Genomic DNA, 18,678 nt, shown 5'->3' on the forward strand with positions numbered 1-18,678 from the left:
AATGACCCACGTTCGTCGTATGTTGTGAGTGCGTGCATTGTCTGGCGCGCGGACGGGGATAGCTTATGGGCATTCCTGGCGGGCACGCGCTTCGAACGTTCACTCCTGACTTGAACGCGGGCTCTGCGACTCAATTCTGTGGCTCTGCCTTCGGCCATTGTGCGAGATGTATCGTTGCGCCCCGGACCCTTCTGCGTCCTCATGCAGTTACACCGTGGGCCTCGGGAACGGACTCGCGGCGCGAGAGATACAGGTCGGCGGCCTTTTCTTCGACCTCGCACTGTAAGCTGATCGTGTGACTTTTCATAGCAATCTCCGCGCACTGGCGCACGATTGAAATTCAATTTCAAGTTCACAAACACGTGTAAAAAAAAAAAAAACTTTTTTCTGTTTTTTTGTCTTGATTTTGTGATGACGTGCCTGTATTCCGTTTCCTGCTTTGTCCTTGGGGAATTTCAACAATACCCGATAACTATTTACGTTGTAAGTGTAGGGCCGCCGGCGGAGTATCAAATATCATTATCGGAATGCAGGCGTGGTCCCGCTTGCCTGCGCTTCGCTGCGCCCAAAGATAAAATTCGCGCCAAACTGCGCCCAAGGGGAAATATCGCGCCAAGCTGCGCTAGAGTAAATGAATCTGCGAACGAATATGTTTTTGGAAGAGTTTTCGTCTGGCAGCTGTGGGAATCCAGTGGTTTTGAATTGCACGGGGCTTCGCCCTGCCCTCTCTGCAGGGGTAACGAATTTGGCCGGGGCCCTGGGTTTTGCTGATGACGATGGAAGGACAAGGGAGAAAATTATTATGTTGACAAAGAGGCGATTAGAAGTTTGGTAGAAATTATCTGGGGAAAATTGAATGATGCACAACTGACTAGCACAGCTGGGGGCAAGCGGGACAGAGAAAAATTGGGACTCCCTCCCGCGTGGCTCCGGCCCAAAGTCTCAACCCTGTCTCCCAGTGGGTCCGGTGCTGGGGTAACGCCGTCAAGGCTTGACCAGAGGACCGATGGTGCTCCTGGTGATATCCCACACTGCCTGGTAATAGAGGGATAATTGGTCTTAAAAAGGGCGGGAGGAATCATATCTTTGTCTTTTCAAACTTAGGCTAGGTGGCGCAAGCTACCGCCCTTTACAAAGGGTATAGCCATTGTCATCCATTCACCCATCCATCCTCGGGTTTGAGAGCAAGAAAAAGCTGCAGTGAACACATATGGCTGAAAAGCGGGGTAGGAGGTCTGAACACTCCTCTGATGTTTCTGCATCTAAAAGCAGGAAATGAATCGAGGAGCGAAAATACACAACACTTAGTATGTATCTCGATAGACGTCACAGAAAAAGGACGAGGGGTTGAATCATACTTTTGGTTTTTAGGCTAGGTGGCGCAAGCTACCTCCCGTTATAAAGTGTACAGTCATTAACATCCATCCATTGACAAATCACAACGTTCTTGAAAAAAAAAAGAAAAAAAAAACGAAAGAAAAAGCAGCAAAAGATTATAGAGGCTTTCTTTATTGAAAAGAAGAATGACAAGTGCGTCAGCGCGCCATCTAGATAGGTGACTGTAAAGTGTTTTATTGGCTTTTGGCGTTGTTTGAAATCTAAACGGTAGATGAGTTGTCCATATAAGCGTCAGTTGAGAGTAGCGCCTTGTCCCTCTCGTTTGTGTTATCTTCTATTGTCCCTGTCTGCCTGCGCTTTTAAACCTTATACCTACCATGGACCAACTAGCCCAAACCAAAGTTTTAATGAGGAAAAAACAGGTTTATGGGTTAAATAAGTACAAAAAGAACGAGCAACGCAGGTATTGAATGCTTGAACTTGAGCCCAATACACGAATACAGTACAAAAAAAAATATATATATATATATATATATATATATATATATATATATATAGTCATAAAATACACGGAATCAAAATATCATATCGTCTGTGGCCTTGGTCAAACGTGCCGGCGTGGTAGGTACACTTCAAAGTTATTCAACGTGTTTTTTGTTTTGTTTATGTGAATTGTATGGTGGAGAACTATCACTGCGAATTTCAGAAAAATCGAAAGTGGTTTCCTTTTTTTTTTTTTTTCATTTTTCATTGCCCCCAATTATATATAATTCGAAAGAACGTTTTAATATGAATATATGAGGTGGAGTTTAATGTTGTACCTATTCAATTTCTTTAGATAACGGCTCAGAAATGTAGTGACAAAACATCAAAGGAGCCAAGTTTTCGCATTTTGACGCAAGATGCTTAACCTCCACAATGCCGTTAATATTTACATCAATAGTACTCACGATCTGTCGTAGGCAGAAAATATTTGAGATTTCTGATATTCGTTTTTTGGCGCAGTAGGTGTCACCAAACACGACAAAAACTTCAAAAATCGAATATGCCGTTCTGGCGCACTCAAACTTTTTGTTCTCTTTTTTCTTTTCACAAAATTTGTTTGATTACTTTTCCTACACATGTTGACGAGTAACATAAAAAAAAAGTCCGAACTCACGTGCATGACCTTATCTGGACGGAGCCCGCGACATAGTGCATAGTATAAAACATGATGTGGTATAGTGTATATTGAACATGATGTGATGGTAGTCGGTGACATGTTAAGAATTCCCTCCCACCTCTTTCCGCTTCAGCGGAGTGAACGCTGGAGTGGAGGAACCTGCCACTGATTATAGATACAATGTATATTTAACATGATGTGATGAGTGCATTTTGAACATGATGGTGGCAAACTTAGATGCACTGGGGAGGGCTATAGTAAAACAGGAAAAAAAAGTGATAAACGTCTGTCCCCTCTTCCTTTTTTTTCTTTTTCTTCTTTTGCACGGTTCCGTGCCATCTCCTGTCCGCGGTAGAGGTAACTAACGCCCTTTGGGCTGCCCTGTTCAAAGAACTCTGTGTCATCATCCCGATCGGCTGGCTCATTCTCTCCTCGGTGGGTTGTTGCCTCGGCGTGCTTTTTCCATGGACCGACGTCCTCTTGTCTGGAGAGCGCGGAACTGGCGGAGCCGCTCGTGGGCGAACGCCGCCTCGCGGATTGGTTGGGGTCGGATCACGTGGTACTTCTCTGGTTGTTCACCTTCAGCGGCGCGGCCGGCGCGGCTGCTGTAGCAGGTAGTAGATAGAGGCAACGTCGCCAGCATCGGTCGCTAGCGTTTCAACTCGCTAGCGCGGTACGTACTTACCTGTTGCGGCTGGCTTGCCCGTGTGTGTTTCTGTACGTGTCTGTCGTTCAACGGCTGAATTTTGAGTAGTGTACTGTGTCCGCGGGTGTTTCGGCGCTCATGATGGTCTTGACGTCCCGAGTGTGCCGGCCACCGGCGTGGGACAGCACGCTCGCGATACAGAAGGTCGGGCTCTCCGGCATGTCTCGCAGGTGAGTTGTGCGTGAAACGAGTCTCAGGCGCTTTGATTTCAAAACCACGTAAAAATCGTAACTCAAACGCGATCGAGCTTTTCACGGTCTAACAAAACTGACATTCGACAACCGCGCTTTGTGTGTGTGTGTGTGTGTGTGCGTGCGCGTGCGCGTGCGTGCGTGCGTGCGCGTGCGTGCGCGCGTGCGTTCGAGTAAGAACGACTAAATTTTGGAATTCCGCGCGCTATGTGTATCTGCTTACTGTACTTCCACGATGGGTAACGTCACTCTCCCCGATGAGTCGTTTAATTGTGGCCAGGATAACATATGTCAAAGTTGGTTCGTCTCTGTCGTATGATCTTTTTGGGGCTGCAGTCCCTAGTTTTCTTTGTTTACGGCGTATATGTGAAGCAGCAATAAGAGTTGCCATTGTTTTTTAGTGTAACGGGCCTAAAACCTCGTTCTTATGTATTATCATGAAGGAGTTTTAGTGGATCGCTTCGAAACTTATCTTAAATAACCATAATCACATCTTAAGGCGACTCTTGCCTAGGCTATACATAGATAATTCTTAAAAAAGTTTAACATCTCTACCATAAATAGCTACGGCTATAGCGCGCTTCAAATATGGCACAAGCGACAATCGTCAAAAAACTGTCGTCCTTCCTCGCCCCTTCGGGAATTTATTTCTTTAAAACTAAGGCCGCCAGAACATTGAAATAAACGGCATTGTCTTTCGTGAGGAACGCAGGACTGCATGTAAAAATTCGAGAAAAAAAAAAAATTACGAATGTACCTTACTACTTGAATTCAAACGAAACCGTCCGCCGGTCTTTCGAAGTTCGACGAACGTCGAACTTTTACCCTAAAAGTCGAAGTTCGCCGAACTTTTGACATGTCAGGATTCGAAAATTCGAAACTTTTCGATTTCTATTGATAAATAAGTTCGAAAATGATCGAATTCTTTAGCGTAGGAAATTCGAAAGTTCGAAAGGCTTCGATCTTTTTAGTGCAAGAAGTTCGGAAGTTCGAAAATTATCGAATTTTTGGTATATCAAGGTCGAAAGTTTGACAAGCATCGAATTTTGCAGCGTAATAAGTTCGAAAAGGATCGAATTTTTACGCGTCATAAGTTCGACGGTTCGAAAAGCATCGAACTTCTTAGCTTAACAAGTTCGAAAATTCGACTTCCGTCAAATTTTACAATGTAGAACGTTCGAAAAATCGAAATCTTGATAGTCGAAACTTCGGTTTGAAAAAAGTTCGCGGCATCCCTAATTGGAACGGTCTGCTAAACCTCCCTACTAATGTGAACTTATTGGAATTCTTAACGACCATTTATTGGCGTCTGGAAGAGTGATGGGGGTAGAGTGTACTAGAAAGGACGAGTGGGGGCCACCGAGTGCTATTTCTGCTCCTCCCTCCGCATGTGGAAAAAAACGCGTTGCGTTCCAACGCCCAGCTCGACCGGCACACTTTTCAAGATCATCGAAACATTAGAACCTGTCTAGAGGTTTTTTGCGCGACACAAGGGACAATCACAAGCGAGTAGACACGGGCAAGTCTACTCGCTTGTGATTGTCCCTTGTTTCGCGCAAAAAAACCTCTAGACTGCATCATGAACCAACTAGGCCAACAACAAGTTTTAATTAGAACCTGTGTCGTCGCTCGCTTCGATCGCAGCGAAGGTGTCGCTGCCATCAAAGCGGTTTGGTTCCACCTGATCGCTTTCCACATTTTGAGGTGCATCTGGAAGCAAGAGCGGAGCCTGTAGCTCGCAGTCGTTTCTCGTTCACTCTAGCTGGGGCCCTAATCTGGACATTTGACGATAACGTCGGCGAGAAATCCGGCGGCTATGATTGGTCGGCGTCAAGGTCAAGTGCGGCGTTGGCCAATCACGGCCTCCAAATTTCTCGCCAACTTTCTCGCCGCCCTGGTCTGACCTCCTGTTTATACTTCGTTTCAGCTTCGGTCCGAGCGCGGCCGATGTTATCAGCCGAAGGGCCAATCAAACACAGCAAAAAGCGCAGCGTCATGGTGTGCTCTCTGCCCTTGATAAGACTAGCCGGCGGAGGAGCGAGCACAGAGAGACGGCGAATACCCAGGCTGGTCCTATAAACTACAGAGAGCACGCCATGACGTTGTGCCTCTTTCGCTGTTTGATTGGCCCTTCGGCTTATAACATCGGCCGCGCTCGGACCGAAGCTGAAACGAAGTATAGTACCCTTGACGGAAAATGACACAGGGACAGTTTTACCTACTCATCTCACCACACCGAGAATATGTACGCAGTGTTATTTTTAAACATTCCGGGCTGTACCTTGACGCGAAGGGATTTTCTCTCTCGGGTCCCTCTGCGTTTGTTACCGGTGGTGGCAACAGATCACCTGTGGTGCGTAACTTCCCGGCCCCAGATCCGGCTGCTCATGAGTCATGATGGCGCGCGGGTCAGTGACTGTGGTGCTGTGGGGTTCCCGGTAATGGTTCAATGGTCTCCTGGAATGCCTCTTGCCACTCGGGTCGTCGCGGTTAGGAGAGGGGAACAAGATCATTGTTTGCGGCGGATCTTGTTAGTGGCGCTTTCGTTGACGGCTTTATGTCGGCGCTTTTATTACCATTGTATAGGTTAGTGATGTCAAGTAAAAACGCGACAAAGCCAATGGCTTTTTTTTTTTTTTTTTTCTCTCTTTGTTGACTGGAGCAAACACTGCGAGCTTGCCGGAGATGTTCAAGTACCAGAAGACTGATCAAGTTAAATGCCTACCACAGGATAGAGCACCTAAGGCGAGATCTGGACAGATATATAACTACGTTCATCACTCGGAATGTTTGTCACGAATAAATGATCCGCTTAGAAGGACCGAATTTAAACATAACTTTACACGAGTGTTTTTTTTTTTTCCCTGCAGAATGACATTTGGTATTGTTTTGTTTTTTAACTGAATTCGTTGATTTTTACGGTGTCGGGTTCAGTTGGACATACGGAAGACTTTTTGCAGTGTCACTCGCAGCACTCGTCCTGGTTATACGACCATTTTACTATTAGCGTGTTGGTGCGGCGCAGACTTTGGGCGGGAATTTCTCACGGCCTCCTGAAGCCGGTGTCTGCACCGGCATCGGTCCGTTCGCGCCGGTGGTCTCTCCGATTCCGGCGGGGGTATTTCCGTAATGGAAGAACCTTGGCCGCCGTGTGGGGCTGCCCGACTCTCTGCCAGGTACAGCCTCGAAGCGTGGGTCGACCTTGCGTAAAAGATGAGCGTTGAAATTATTAAACGGAACTTCGCCCACGGTTGCTCTGGTTCGTTTGCCGTGAGCTGCCTCCTCCAATCCACTTTACGTACCTTCTTTCCCCTTTTCGGTCGCCGCGTGTGGTCGGTAAACTCGTTGCGCTGACATTTGTATCGCACGGAGTTGTCGACGGGGTTCCGTTTTTACATGGCGCGTGGGCCGAACATTTTTATTTGTTTCTGCGGCATCTTGGCATGCGAGAGCGGTTTACGCCGCTAACTTGTGTGCTTTGCATATGCAAAGCACTTATTCATCCTTGGTTTTTGTCAGATGTGCCAGGGAGGAACGTTTCTGGAGGAGGCGCGATTGTTTGTCGGAATCGTGAAATTTGGCAGCACTTCACGGCGTGGAACCTCTTGTATTTATTGTGCACAGTGAACCATTGCCATCAACTACGGTCCTCAAGTGCCGAGAAGCAGAAGGACACATACACAGCGCTGTGTATGTGTCCTTCCGCTTGTCATCCCTCGTCGTTTGCGCTGGTTTAACCCTTTAAAAATGTCAAACCAACTAGCCCAAGCTTCAACCTTAGCTATGTAACCGTTTATTCCTTAAGTGTTTTTTAATCGTTTTTATTTTAGTGCTTTCATAATTTTTACAGCATGGTCGTTTGGAAGCGCGGAAAATTGGAATATGAATAATATTTTTCTAGAGATATTGGACAACATATTCTGTACTTTTATTCTATGGAGAAGGTTCTCTTTGTATGCTTCTTTTGTACAGATTTGATTAATTCGGTTAGGAGGTATACTCTGTACCTCCTTGAAATTCTGGATTGCCCATAATCTCCAAAAACATTTACGGGCCCTTAAAGATCTTCAATGTTAAATTCACTGGTTGTATTTTGATTGACCCCCAGCCCTTGTATTGTTTTTGTTGTCGACGGCAAAAGTGTTTATTCTGGGCAGCCCAATGCAGCTTCCCACGTTGCCATGTGTTAATATACTAATATTTCGGCAACCACACACAATATACATACTTAATATTGCATCATTTTGTATTTGTAAGTAAAATATGCTATGAATATTTCATCTTTGTGACTTGATTTTTTTTTATAAGATACTGGCCTTCAAAGTTTGCAGACGGTCGGTCACTCAAAGTTCCTTGTTTTATCTTTTTTTTTTTATATATATAAAAATACACAAAACAAAATTAACAATTATTATTCTTTGTAACATCTTACATGCAAACATGTTTGACTTCTTTTCATATTGATAGTTAAGTTATTCACTAACAAACATAACCATTCTGTCAGGGCATGTAAATGCAAGTGCTCACCTCCTCATGTTCTACTATTTTTCGTGTCTCAAGATTCTTTTTCTTGGTGAAAATATTTATGGGTTCCATTATATTATTGATTTGGCAATGACATAGCAAAATATTAAGTAAAATAAAAATATTGACCAGTTGACCTTTGGTCAATCTACCTAAAATTACCCACTCCACAGTGGTTTGGAGAAATGTTTCCCTATTGGCTTCTGTAACACATTTCAGCCACCGTTTGGCATGTGTCCACTCAAATTGGACTTCCCCTAGAAAAGATGAGCTCACTGTAGCACTACACACCAGCTGGTCATTGTTGTTGTAAAATGCAAAATATACATAGAGCAAAGGGGGAGAAAGTTTTTTTGCCAACTGAACTACATGGTGAACTTCGAATCAATCCGCAAAGGACAGATAGCACAAACAAGCGATCACTGTTTTTTTCTGTTAAAATAGAAAGGCCATCATTGAGTCTAGTGTGGTGGGAAGTGCTGATATTAACCTACCTAGTTTGAAAAACATGGTGTCTGCCACAGTGAAGTGCCAATGTCATGTTCACACTAACAGCCCTTTACAAGCTCTTCACAAAATCCTTTACAAGCACACTGCAATCCCCGTTTTGTTTTTATGAAGCTTTGTATTAAAGGTTCATTTGACTGTGCTGTATTCACCTGGTTGTCCTCTTTGTTGTCTTTCCAGATTGGCTGAGGCAAAGAAGGAAGAAGGGAATGAACTGTACAAACAAAAGAAATATGAAGATGCCATCAAACTGTATACAGAAGCTATCGGTCAGTGTGCTTTGTCTTCAATGATCACGCTTTACTTGAATATGTACCTAAAGTAAAAGTGCACTAAATTTGTACTTTTACTAGATTTGAATTGTGTTTGGAAGAGATTACCTACCTACTAGGGTATACTATGGGCAACATTCCATGTTTTCTATTAAAACCTAAAAATTATGAGAATTTTCACTGGTAAAATATCCATCAGTGCAGATATATCAGTGGTCTCAAACTCGTTTGAGTGCGGGGCCAGATAGCCCACACCGGAAAGGTCGAGGGCCAACGTAATAAGGGGGAGGGGGGGAGGTCAAAAGATTTAAAAGAAGGTCTTATGCTCCATGTTTTTTTTTTCTAAACTCAGTTTTTCCAGTGACATCTTTAGGTTTGATTTGTTTATATGACTACTTTGGGCCCTGACCTAATGTGATAACAAGAATTAAAATGACACCACCCTGCTAACATGCTGGCATTTTTAATAGAACTAGAGAGCAGGTACACTGTTATTCCTGTTGCTCAATTCACTCGGGAATTCACTAAGCTCAACATGACTAAAAGAAAAAACAATCAGTTAATTTGACAGTTCTTGCTTTCCTGACACTTTCTATTACAACACTCTGAACAAATACTTGTCTTTTAATAGCGATATTTTTTTTGAAGGCGAGGATCTTGAGCTCGTAGCTTTATCTTTGGCAGTTGTTCCTGCTGTTCGGGAGTTCACGCAGCTGAGGTCCGTTAGCAAATAGTAGCAAATGAACACATATAAGTATAGACTATGTGAATATGTTAAAAGAGCTGAGCTGCTTTAGGCAAAAATGAATCGGTGTGATGAGATCATTATGGCGCAAGCCATTCTAGCGCTCGAGACATGGGATCCAGGAATCTTAGCTGGTTGCCTGCGGGCCGCGTCCCAGCAAGTCGCGGACCACATGTTTGAGACCCCAAAAATGTATAAAAATAAAGCCCAGATTTTTTAGTTCCCCTTTTTTTTAGTTCCCCCCCTTTTTTTTTTCCCTCCCCTCCCCCACCCCTCAAAAAAATTAATAAATAAAACATGCAAAAACAATGTATTTTATATATTGAATAATTGACGTAGAGGTATTTATCTGGTGGACCCCCTTGAGGACAACAGGTCATTGTATTTCTGGCTCATGATGACAGTCAATCTGCATATGTGATTATACTAGCCATAGTTTCTGTTTTTAGGATAGACCAGCGGTCGCCAGAGTGATACGGGGTTAGAGCCGCGGGCAAAATACTGCAAGCAGCGCGCCACATCTTCCTTTTTCACAATGCGCTCTGGCGTTGACATCACGCTTCGTCACTGCGCAGGCGCGGCGAACCCCGCCTGCTTCATGGCGGCTTCTGTGAGGAAGCGTTTGCATTGCTGTGCTTTTCTTTGTGTTTTATTTCTGAGGCACATGCTTGATGACGTATTGGTGTGACCATCTTTCGGGTACAACGCCATCGCTTTTTCGCGTAATGGAACAAGTAAAGGCCCCTTCACACTCTTGCGACCTCTTAAGGCCCGTTCACACTCTTGCGACCGAGTAAGACCGAGAGAGACCAGACCTGTTTTTAAGCCTTTCGCAATCTCTTAGGACAAGCTCCGCTGCAGCGCATCTGGTCCTAAGAAGTTGCAAAAGGCTTAAAATCCGGTCTGGTCTCTCTCTGTCTTACTCGGTTGCAAGAGTGTGAATGGCGCTTTAGAACTGGGTTCCTTGAAACCTCTTACAACGAGAGGACACACTGGCGCTGTCTGTTGGGTAGCAGTGTAAACTTGGCGGTCTGGCATATTTTCTATTTCTCTCGCGTATTATCCTTTCTTTCTTAACTGAATAACTTTTGTCAACCTTATAAACAAGCCTTTCTTATAGGTATTACGCACATCTGACCTCTGAAATCCCACAAAAACCTTCACTCTTCTGAAATGCAGTTCCAGTATCACTGCATAGATGGCGCCAGAATGCCAGTGTGTTCCCTCGTCCTAAGAAATTTTAAGAGGTTTCAACAGGTCTCGTCTCTCTGAGTAGTACTCGGTTGCAAGAGTGTGAATCAGCCTTGAGACTTTTGCCTTGAAAAAAGGAGCGGGAGGGGCGTGGTATTTACTTTTCACAAGAAACTATATGGCAGGAACATTCCCTTTTAAAGGGGACAAGTATAATTGTCGATTACAACAAATAACACTTAGCAGCAGAATGTTTCTTCAACCGCTAAGCAAAAGTGAAGGCATGATTCGCTAGTCAGCCACTGCCCCTGGCGCCCGTTATGCGTATACGGTTCGATATTTTCGAGAACAATAAAGGGAACAAGGTCATTTGACATCTATGCGTCAAGAAGCAGTCCAGCTGTATTTGCGTAGTGTAGTACAAAACTGCCTAAATTGTAAGATTTTTTTTTTTTTTAATTCTAGAATTGTTTCTGTTTTGGGATACAGGAGGGGAAGGGGGCACGCTTACCAGGGAGCCGCGAGCCGCATTTGAAACCGCGAAGAGCCGCATGTGGCTCGCGAGCCACAGTTTGGCCACCCCTGGGGAAAACCATACCATTTGTGCTTTTTACAAGGAGGAGAGGTAGTGTTTTGATACTGAAGCAGGGATGGGCAAAATGCTAAAAAAGAGCAAAATGTATTGTTATACAAAAACAAAATACTTAAAAAATATATTTAATTGATAATGCAATTATTCTTTTAAGAAAAGCATTGAAATATAAATACATCTTTAAATACCTATTCAAATAATTTGATTCCCACAGTTTAACATCTTAGACCTAAACATAACCCAAAGTAAAAAAAAAAAAAAAAAAAAAAATGCTCAGATAGAGAGTGGAATCTGTAGGCCAAGGCGCTGTTTACAAACAAGCCCTAACGAGGTGTGGGCAGGCACGCAGGTCCACCCAAGGTGTGAGCACTGCGTGTGCGCAGGAACCAGATTCGCGTCAAGTGGAGCGTCTGTGCATGCGCCATGCCAAAAGCAGCGCCACCACAGCAGCGTCGCATCAGCGCCGCGTGCTGGTCTATATACAGGGTGCATTTTAGGCTTCACAGATTTTTTTTAAAAAGAAAGCTGCACTAATGTGGGCGGTTCAGTTGACTGATATGGCCAGAGGGACATAATATAGGGGAATAATCGTCAGGATAAGTCGGCTAATTCACAAAAATTTGTTAATTAATTGTCAATTATTGAAGATGGAAGTATGGTTCCAATCAGAAGCTTGCTGAGTGTCATTAGGGTGTCTACCGACCGGGATTTGTCAGGGAATTTTAAGACACCCTGAATAGTTGGGGAATTGTCAGGGAAATTTCCGAAAAGATTGCCTAAGTCAGGGAATTTATCCTAAGCTCGCCAGCTCCTGCTAGAAGCAGTAGGCATAGGCAGACGTAGCCACGAGTGCAGTCAAGTGCGGTGGCGCGACGTCTGCGCATTGTTAGAGTGGACTAGAAACGTCTGAGCAAGACGAGCCGCCGGGTCCGGTAAAAGCGCTGAATGCTGAGTGTTGAAGGTTGGTGTGGCAGCACTGCAATCGAGCTAGCTTGGGACGCGACACGGAGCGCGGCTGTTGCAAACGCTGACAAACGCCTCTACAAGCAGCTGCACACGCCGTGAGCCAGCCGCAGTGCGAACGCTGGAGGGTGCTGCTAACGCCTTGAACCAGGTGCGACTCTTGAAGGCACCCTAGGCGTGACGCGACCCGCCCATCAGCTTGGGCGAGTCGTGTCGCGCCTCTTTTTACACGTTGCACTTCACATGAGAACATGTGTGAAGCTGGCGGCGCCTCTTTCTTCTAGTACTCTCTAGAGCCACCTAGTAAGCTATGACTCTTGAGTAGCAACACTAAATTATGGCGGCTAAAGAGTTACTAGTGAAGCGGAGTAGCCGCGGCTATTTTGCTTGGTTCGTGATTCTAGTCGGGTGGTGTCGCTCTAGTACGCTCTGGCGTTATCATGACGCAGGAGAAACAGTTACTCTAACCAATACTAGGGGCGCGAGTCACCACTCACTCAGAACAGCCGTCGTTCATCTACCCTCTGAGAGGCGCGCTCCTAGCGATCCATTAGTTCATCAGATATGGTGTTTTCGTGCTTTTCATAAACGCAACTGGACGCCTGCGCTCTACGAGCTTTGCCACGTACGTTTGTGGCTTTGGCTTGGACTTTCTATTCTATTGTGTTATTTCCCTGAAGTGGAGATATGTGAAAGTGACTATGGTCACTATCGAAGAATTGCTCTTTCAACCTCGACTGGACAAACCCTGACATATCCACGAATGCAGGTTGGATTTGGCCCGTTCAAAATGATTCAAATAATGCTCACTGCACAATGTGCTGCAAGAAGCTCTCCCTGAGCAACATGGCGAAAAGGGCGATTACTAGTTATATTGAGGGTAAGAAACATCAAGCCGCTATAAAATCTCTGCAAAACGTTTTCCAGGCCCCAATCATATAATTTTTCAAGACTGCGACAAATATGGACTCTACTTCCGTGACAGCAATGGGCGTTTTCTCCGGAGGTAGCGCTAGTGCTTGTATTGCTCCGGCGATCAGCAAACCACCGTCACGAAAGCTCTTAGCCCCTCTGTGAAGACGTCAGTGGGAGGCTTTTTTATTGAAGAATGAAGTCACAAAGGCCAAGATCATGTAGTGCTTAAACACTATAATGACTCTTGGATCTTTCCGTTTAGCGGCAGCGTCTGCCTCGCCATTTCCGTAGATGCTCCCCACGTGCGAGACCACCAGAAAAATGCAGCTTGGAAAAGACAAAGTGAGATACACCTTATGTCGTGGTATCGGTCCATACTTTCAAGAGAAGGTGCTGGCAAGCCTCTCTCATTCCATATCTGGTGGTTACTTTTGATGAGTCATTGAACAAAGTAACCCAGAGAAAACAAAGGGATGTACTAATCAGGTACTGGGACCAAACTGATGCCACTGTAAAAACGTGCTACCTAACTTGGTGTTTTCTGGGGCACACCTGCGCAGCAGACGTCTTATCTGCTTGCAAGAAAGGCAAAGATACTACAAGTGTCAATGGATGGACCCAACGTAAATTTGAAGTTTCTGAGGTCGCTCAAAGAACTTGCAGCTTCCGACACCAATGACCAGATCCTGGACATTGGAAGCTGTGGACTCCACGTCGTCAGTGGTGCGTTCAAGATAGGTCACGCTGCGACGCACCGGGATCTGGTAGTGTTTCTTCATGAGAGCTATATATAACCTGTTCAAGTGCGTGTCAGCATGTCGTGCAGACTACGTCCACTTCATGGGAAGTGCTCTGTTTCCGTTAAAGTTTTGCTCAGTAAAGTGGCTTGAGAATAGCAAGGTGATCTCGAGAGCGCTTGAGGTTATTCCAAACTTGGTTAAGTTTGTAAAATGCTCAAAGGAAGAAAAAAAAAAAAAAAAGACAGCATGGGTGCTAGCTACAGCACTGTTCAAAAGGCAGTAGGTGGCCAGAAGCTGCCAGTGAAATTTGCCTTTATGCTCTCGATTTCTGAAGAACTCGAGAAACTTCTGGCTGAGTTCCACACAGACAAACCCATTGCTTCCCTTCCTTGCCCCTGCATTGGATTGCCTCTTACGGTCACTGCTGTTTAGAGTCGCCAAGAAAGATATCCTACAAGCTGCCAACACATCTTCCAAGCTGCTTTGGATCGACTTGGAGAAGCCCGACATTATTGCAGCTGCTGCGTTTGACATTGGGTTTGTCCAGAAACCATCGCAACTGACTGTGCTCAGCTTCAAAAAAAGACTGTTTCCTTCGTGAAGAGGTGTTCACAAAAAGTGATGGAAAGGTCACCTTTGAAATGCAAGTTGACAAGAGGTGCAAGCTGCTTGGATCCGGCTAGTGCGTTGTCTCCAGAGGTTGGTGAGAAACAGCTGTGCATTGCACTGGAGGTGCTAACAGAGCACCAATGGATGACTGGCTTGGAAGCGGAGCAGGCCCACCGTTCCTATATAGAGATATGCTCACCTAGCTCTGTTGAAGGATTTTGACAGGAAAGAGCAGAGGTTGGGCGCCCTCTCGTTTGAGCTATTTTCGTTTGTCGAGCTATTTCTCTGCTTGTTTCATGGCAATACAGCTGCAGAACGGGTATTCTCAGTGAACAAAGAGTGCCTCGTCGAAAACCTAAAGGAAGAGTCACTGATAGCACAAAGAGTCGTGTATGATGGAGTCTCCGCAATGGGAGCGGTGGCCAAAGGTGATCTTACGAACAGGATGGTGCAAATGGTTTATGGTGCCAATGCCCAATGGAAGGAGGAGCTACAAAGAAAGAGGCAAGAGAGTTTCGATGCATCAGAAGCCAAAAGAAAGAAGAGAGTGGCCACTCTAGTCAAGGAGCTTCAACAAAAGAAGCAAAGGGTCACAAAGGAATCACAGTTGCAGGCTTCTCGTTTTGACGAAGAAATTAACTCCCTGAAACAGTAAGCCCTGGTCAAGGGTGTATTCTAAACATCTTCAAGAGTGAGGTAGTTGCTTATCTTACTTAAAATATTTTACGTTGTAAATACTGTATCTATAATCTGCTGCATTTTGGTGTCAGTAGTTGTTCCCAGGTATGGGTCAGGGAATTTAAAAAAGTTAAAGAAAACACGAAAAAGTTAGAGAATTTGAAAAAAAAAAAAAAAAAAAAAGTGGTAGAAACCCTGGTTGTTTGAAACCACTAAATAAGTGAATTTTAGAAAGATTTGTGGCAAGTGGGAGGCACTGTGGTTTGCTAAAATTATCACTTGTACAACAGGCGCAAAACTAGGAGTGCAAAACGGGCCCAAGCTGTTTTTCTGTCTCTCAAGATTGGAGTTTTTGCACCGCCAAAAGTGCGCCCGTTGCACGAGTGCTAACTATAGCGCACCACCACGCTTCCCACTCATCCCAAGTCTTTCTAAAATTGACTTAATTAGAGGTTTTCAATGACGCTCAGCAAGCTTGATAGGAACTATATCTTTCTCTTCAATAATTCTATGCTTAATTTAAAAAGAAAAAAAATTTAATTGACTTATTGTGACGGTTATCTCCTTATATTATGTACCCCTTGACGTGTAACTCAACTGCAGAGACCACATTAATGAAGCTTTCACAACTTTTTTTTTTTTTTTTTAACATATTTTAAGTCTAAAGTGTTCAAAAAGGAAAAAGCAGCTTTCAATGAAATTTGTTTGGCGTTGGGACAGCATCAGAAAAAAACATTCCATTTCAGTATATAAGTTCAATGCATGTTCAATCACAAAGCTGTGTTTGGCATTGGGACAGCATCAGAAAAAAACATTCCATTTCAGTATATAAGTTCAATGCATGTTCAATCACAAAGCTGGATAAAATGTCTAGTACTACCTAAGGAGAGAAGCTGGTCTTGAACATTTCTCTGCTATATCTCTACCAATTTATGTTAGATTCTCACAACTACTGTATTCTGAGGTCTGACCACAATTATAAGCTTATGTTGTTTTTTATGTTTATCCTAGTTTTCAAGAAACCTTAAACTTTATCACAATGTTTCTGCCAAACTTTTTTTTATGACACGCCTAAAGTATGGAGTGTTGGTTTATTCTAGATAAAGATATAAACCGCAAAAAACCCCAAAAAAAACACATGACATTCTAATCATGATGGAATGGTGCCTGTGTATCACAGAATTGGGTGCTATCAGTTATACAATTCTACCTCACTGTCCATCAATGTCAAGGAAGCTTGACTCATGCAGGTTGGACCCTCTTCTTTTATTCTAAGCCTCTACTATCTCCCAAGCCTTTTGGATCCTATGTTTATACAACACAATGGCAATTTCTAGTAAAGGTGTGTATGGGCAGTCACGGCCGTGCAATGCCAAATGTGAGCATGCGGTTCCTGTTAACGAACTACAGTGCACCCGGAGGCGAATGTTGAGGCATCTCCCCGTTTGCCCGATGTACACCTTCCCGCACGAGAAGGGTATTTGGTATACAACTCTTTTTGCATGGTACAAACTCTATGTGGTGTTTGATGCCGCATCTGCTCTTCCTTTCTTTCCTTTGTGTTTGCGCGTTCTTCCACAGCGGAGCATATTCTGCTCAACTTGTTACGTGCCAGAAGCACTACATCTACCCTATATCTTGGGGCGGCTCTTTTAAAACCGTGCGACATGCAGTGACTACTGTCGCATACTTCTTTACTTTGTTTCGTAACTTGGCCCCGCAACTCCCCTTTAATACTTTTTGCTGTTGTTTACATGGCCGAGGTGATTATCGACTCTGGGTAACCTGCGTCTTTTAGTCTCCCGACCCGGGTGTAAAGGCTTCTTTCCACTCCGTGGAAGCGGTATTTGTTTACCGATGAATGGATACATGTTTCAGCAATGTCTTTTTTGACGAGCTTAAAGTGCCCCGATCTAAAATCGGGGAAGTTTGTTATATTTGAAGTTCTAGGGTGATGCCAGCAGCACACGTGGCTTTTGCTCACATCTACGCAGAGATCCAAAAACTGGATTGTCCGGTCCTTAGGGGTCTCAAAATGTGAACCGCAAGCCCTTGATTTCGTGCTCAACACGTTGAGCACAAAATCAAGGGTCCGACTTTTGTGCTGTTTCAAGATGAACCCATACCAACTGTCCCAGTTGTCCTGTCTCTTAAGCTTAGTAAAAGTAAACATATGTTTTTTGTTAGAACTTGCTCAGCATTGTCGAAAACCCCTAATGTAGTCAATTTTAAGAAGACTAAAGCACGTGTGAAGTTTGGGAGTGAGGAAAAATTTCCTCTTGTGCAAAAGGCGATGTGAAAACGCGTATGATATTCCTATCATCTGCGTTTTTGCAGTGCACATCTCGAAGGGGGTTTGTGTCTGTCTGTGTTCCAGAACTGGACGGAAGCAACGTGGCCTACTACACAAACCGGGCAGCATGTCTCATGATGCTGGGCCAGTACCAGACAGCACTGGAAGATTGTCGGCAGGCATCGCGGCTGGACCCCGGCAATGCCAAGGGCCACCTGCGGGAAGCCAAGTGCCACCTGGCGCTGGGGGACCCCACAGCGGCCATGCGCAGCGTGCAGCGCCTCAAGGAACTCGAGCCGGCCAACGTGGCACTGCCACGCGAGCTAAAGACCATCGAGATCCTGCAGCACTTCCTCACCGAAGGAGACAAGGCCTACGAGAACCAGGATTACGCCAAGGTGACTGACTACCTGCCCGGGGCTCCCGCCCAAAGCTCACAACACGAAGGAAATTGCGGGCACACCAAACCCGTCGCCTGTCTGTCCCGCTCTGTGTGACCACGGTCCATGCATATACACCAACACGCGGCCCTGACTTCACACCGCTGCAGTGGCACTGTTTCCGGCACGGCACGTGCACAGAAACTTAATTTCATGTGAATCTAGTTTCTGCACACACACAGTGCCCGCATCCAGTATGGCCTAATGCTGACTTGCTTGTGAACAGCGTGTCAGTGTACACTTATAGAAAATGCAACCATAAAATGCAAAAAGCTTTTTTTTTTTTTTTTTTTTTTTTTTTTTTTGCAGGTGCATGGTTTTTATTGGATGACTAGTTTAGAGGCAAACAAATTGTAGGGGGGGGCGCTGGGTTGTAGGGTTGTAGAGCGCCACGAACTGAGGAGATGAAGGTTAGGTCAAACGTCGCAATCATACGGAGTCATCCTGTTACTGAGCCAACAAACTTCCTTCAACTTTGGCTGCTTGTCTTTTGTTATCGTGAACTCAGCTCGCGGCACTGGGTTTCTGCCTTCTCAAATACCCGTGCCTCGGACTCTGACTCTAGCCTGGTAGACACAGATGAAAGTTGAACCAAAGTAAATGACTGCTATAGATATACGGAGACTTAATGCGAGCACTGCCAAAATATGATGCTAATGGGCGAATGCGATCCATTCTGAAACCAATATTAAACTTGCTACTGCCAGCTTCTCGGCAGGCATTTAGTGGGTTGGCTTTTTGTCAAGCAACCTTGTGCCCTGATGTCATCTTCATTTTCAGGCAGGTTTTTTGTTTGTACTGCTACTTCTTTC

General features: G+C 44.8%; 1 protein-coding gene across 2 annotated transcripts in view; it reads left to right on the forward strand.

The window, feature by feature from the left end:
• The window catches only part of LOC8034362 (dnaJ homolog subfamily C member 7), a 97,309-nt gene that overhangs the window by 65,060 nt on the left and 13,571 nt on the right, over positions 1–18,678 (forward strand). Inside the window, exons 1-3 of one of the 2 annotated variants that reach the window (XM_040498565.2) lie at positions 3,059–3,376; positions 8,609–8,697; positions 17,511–17,824. In XM_040498565.2, the coding sequence (XP_040354499.1) occupies positions 3,285–3,376; positions 8,609–8,697; positions 17,511–17,824 (495 nt within the window). In that variant the 5' untranslated portion in view covers positions 3,059–3,284. Of the gene's footprint in view, positions 1–3,058; positions 3,377–8,608; positions 8,698–17,510; positions 17,825–18,678 lie in introns of those variants that run through there. The other variant, XM_029968491.4, reaches the window with a different exon arrangement.

Source organism: Ixodes scapularis, unplaced genomic scaffold (assembly GCF_016920785.2).
Source record: "Ixodes scapularis isolate PalLabHiFi unplaced genomic scaffold, ASM1692078v2 PGA_scaffold9__187_contigs__length_104089568, whole genome shotgun sequence".
NCBI lineage: Eukaryota > Metazoa > Arthropoda > Arachnida > Ixodida > Ixodidae > Ixodes > Ixodes scapularis.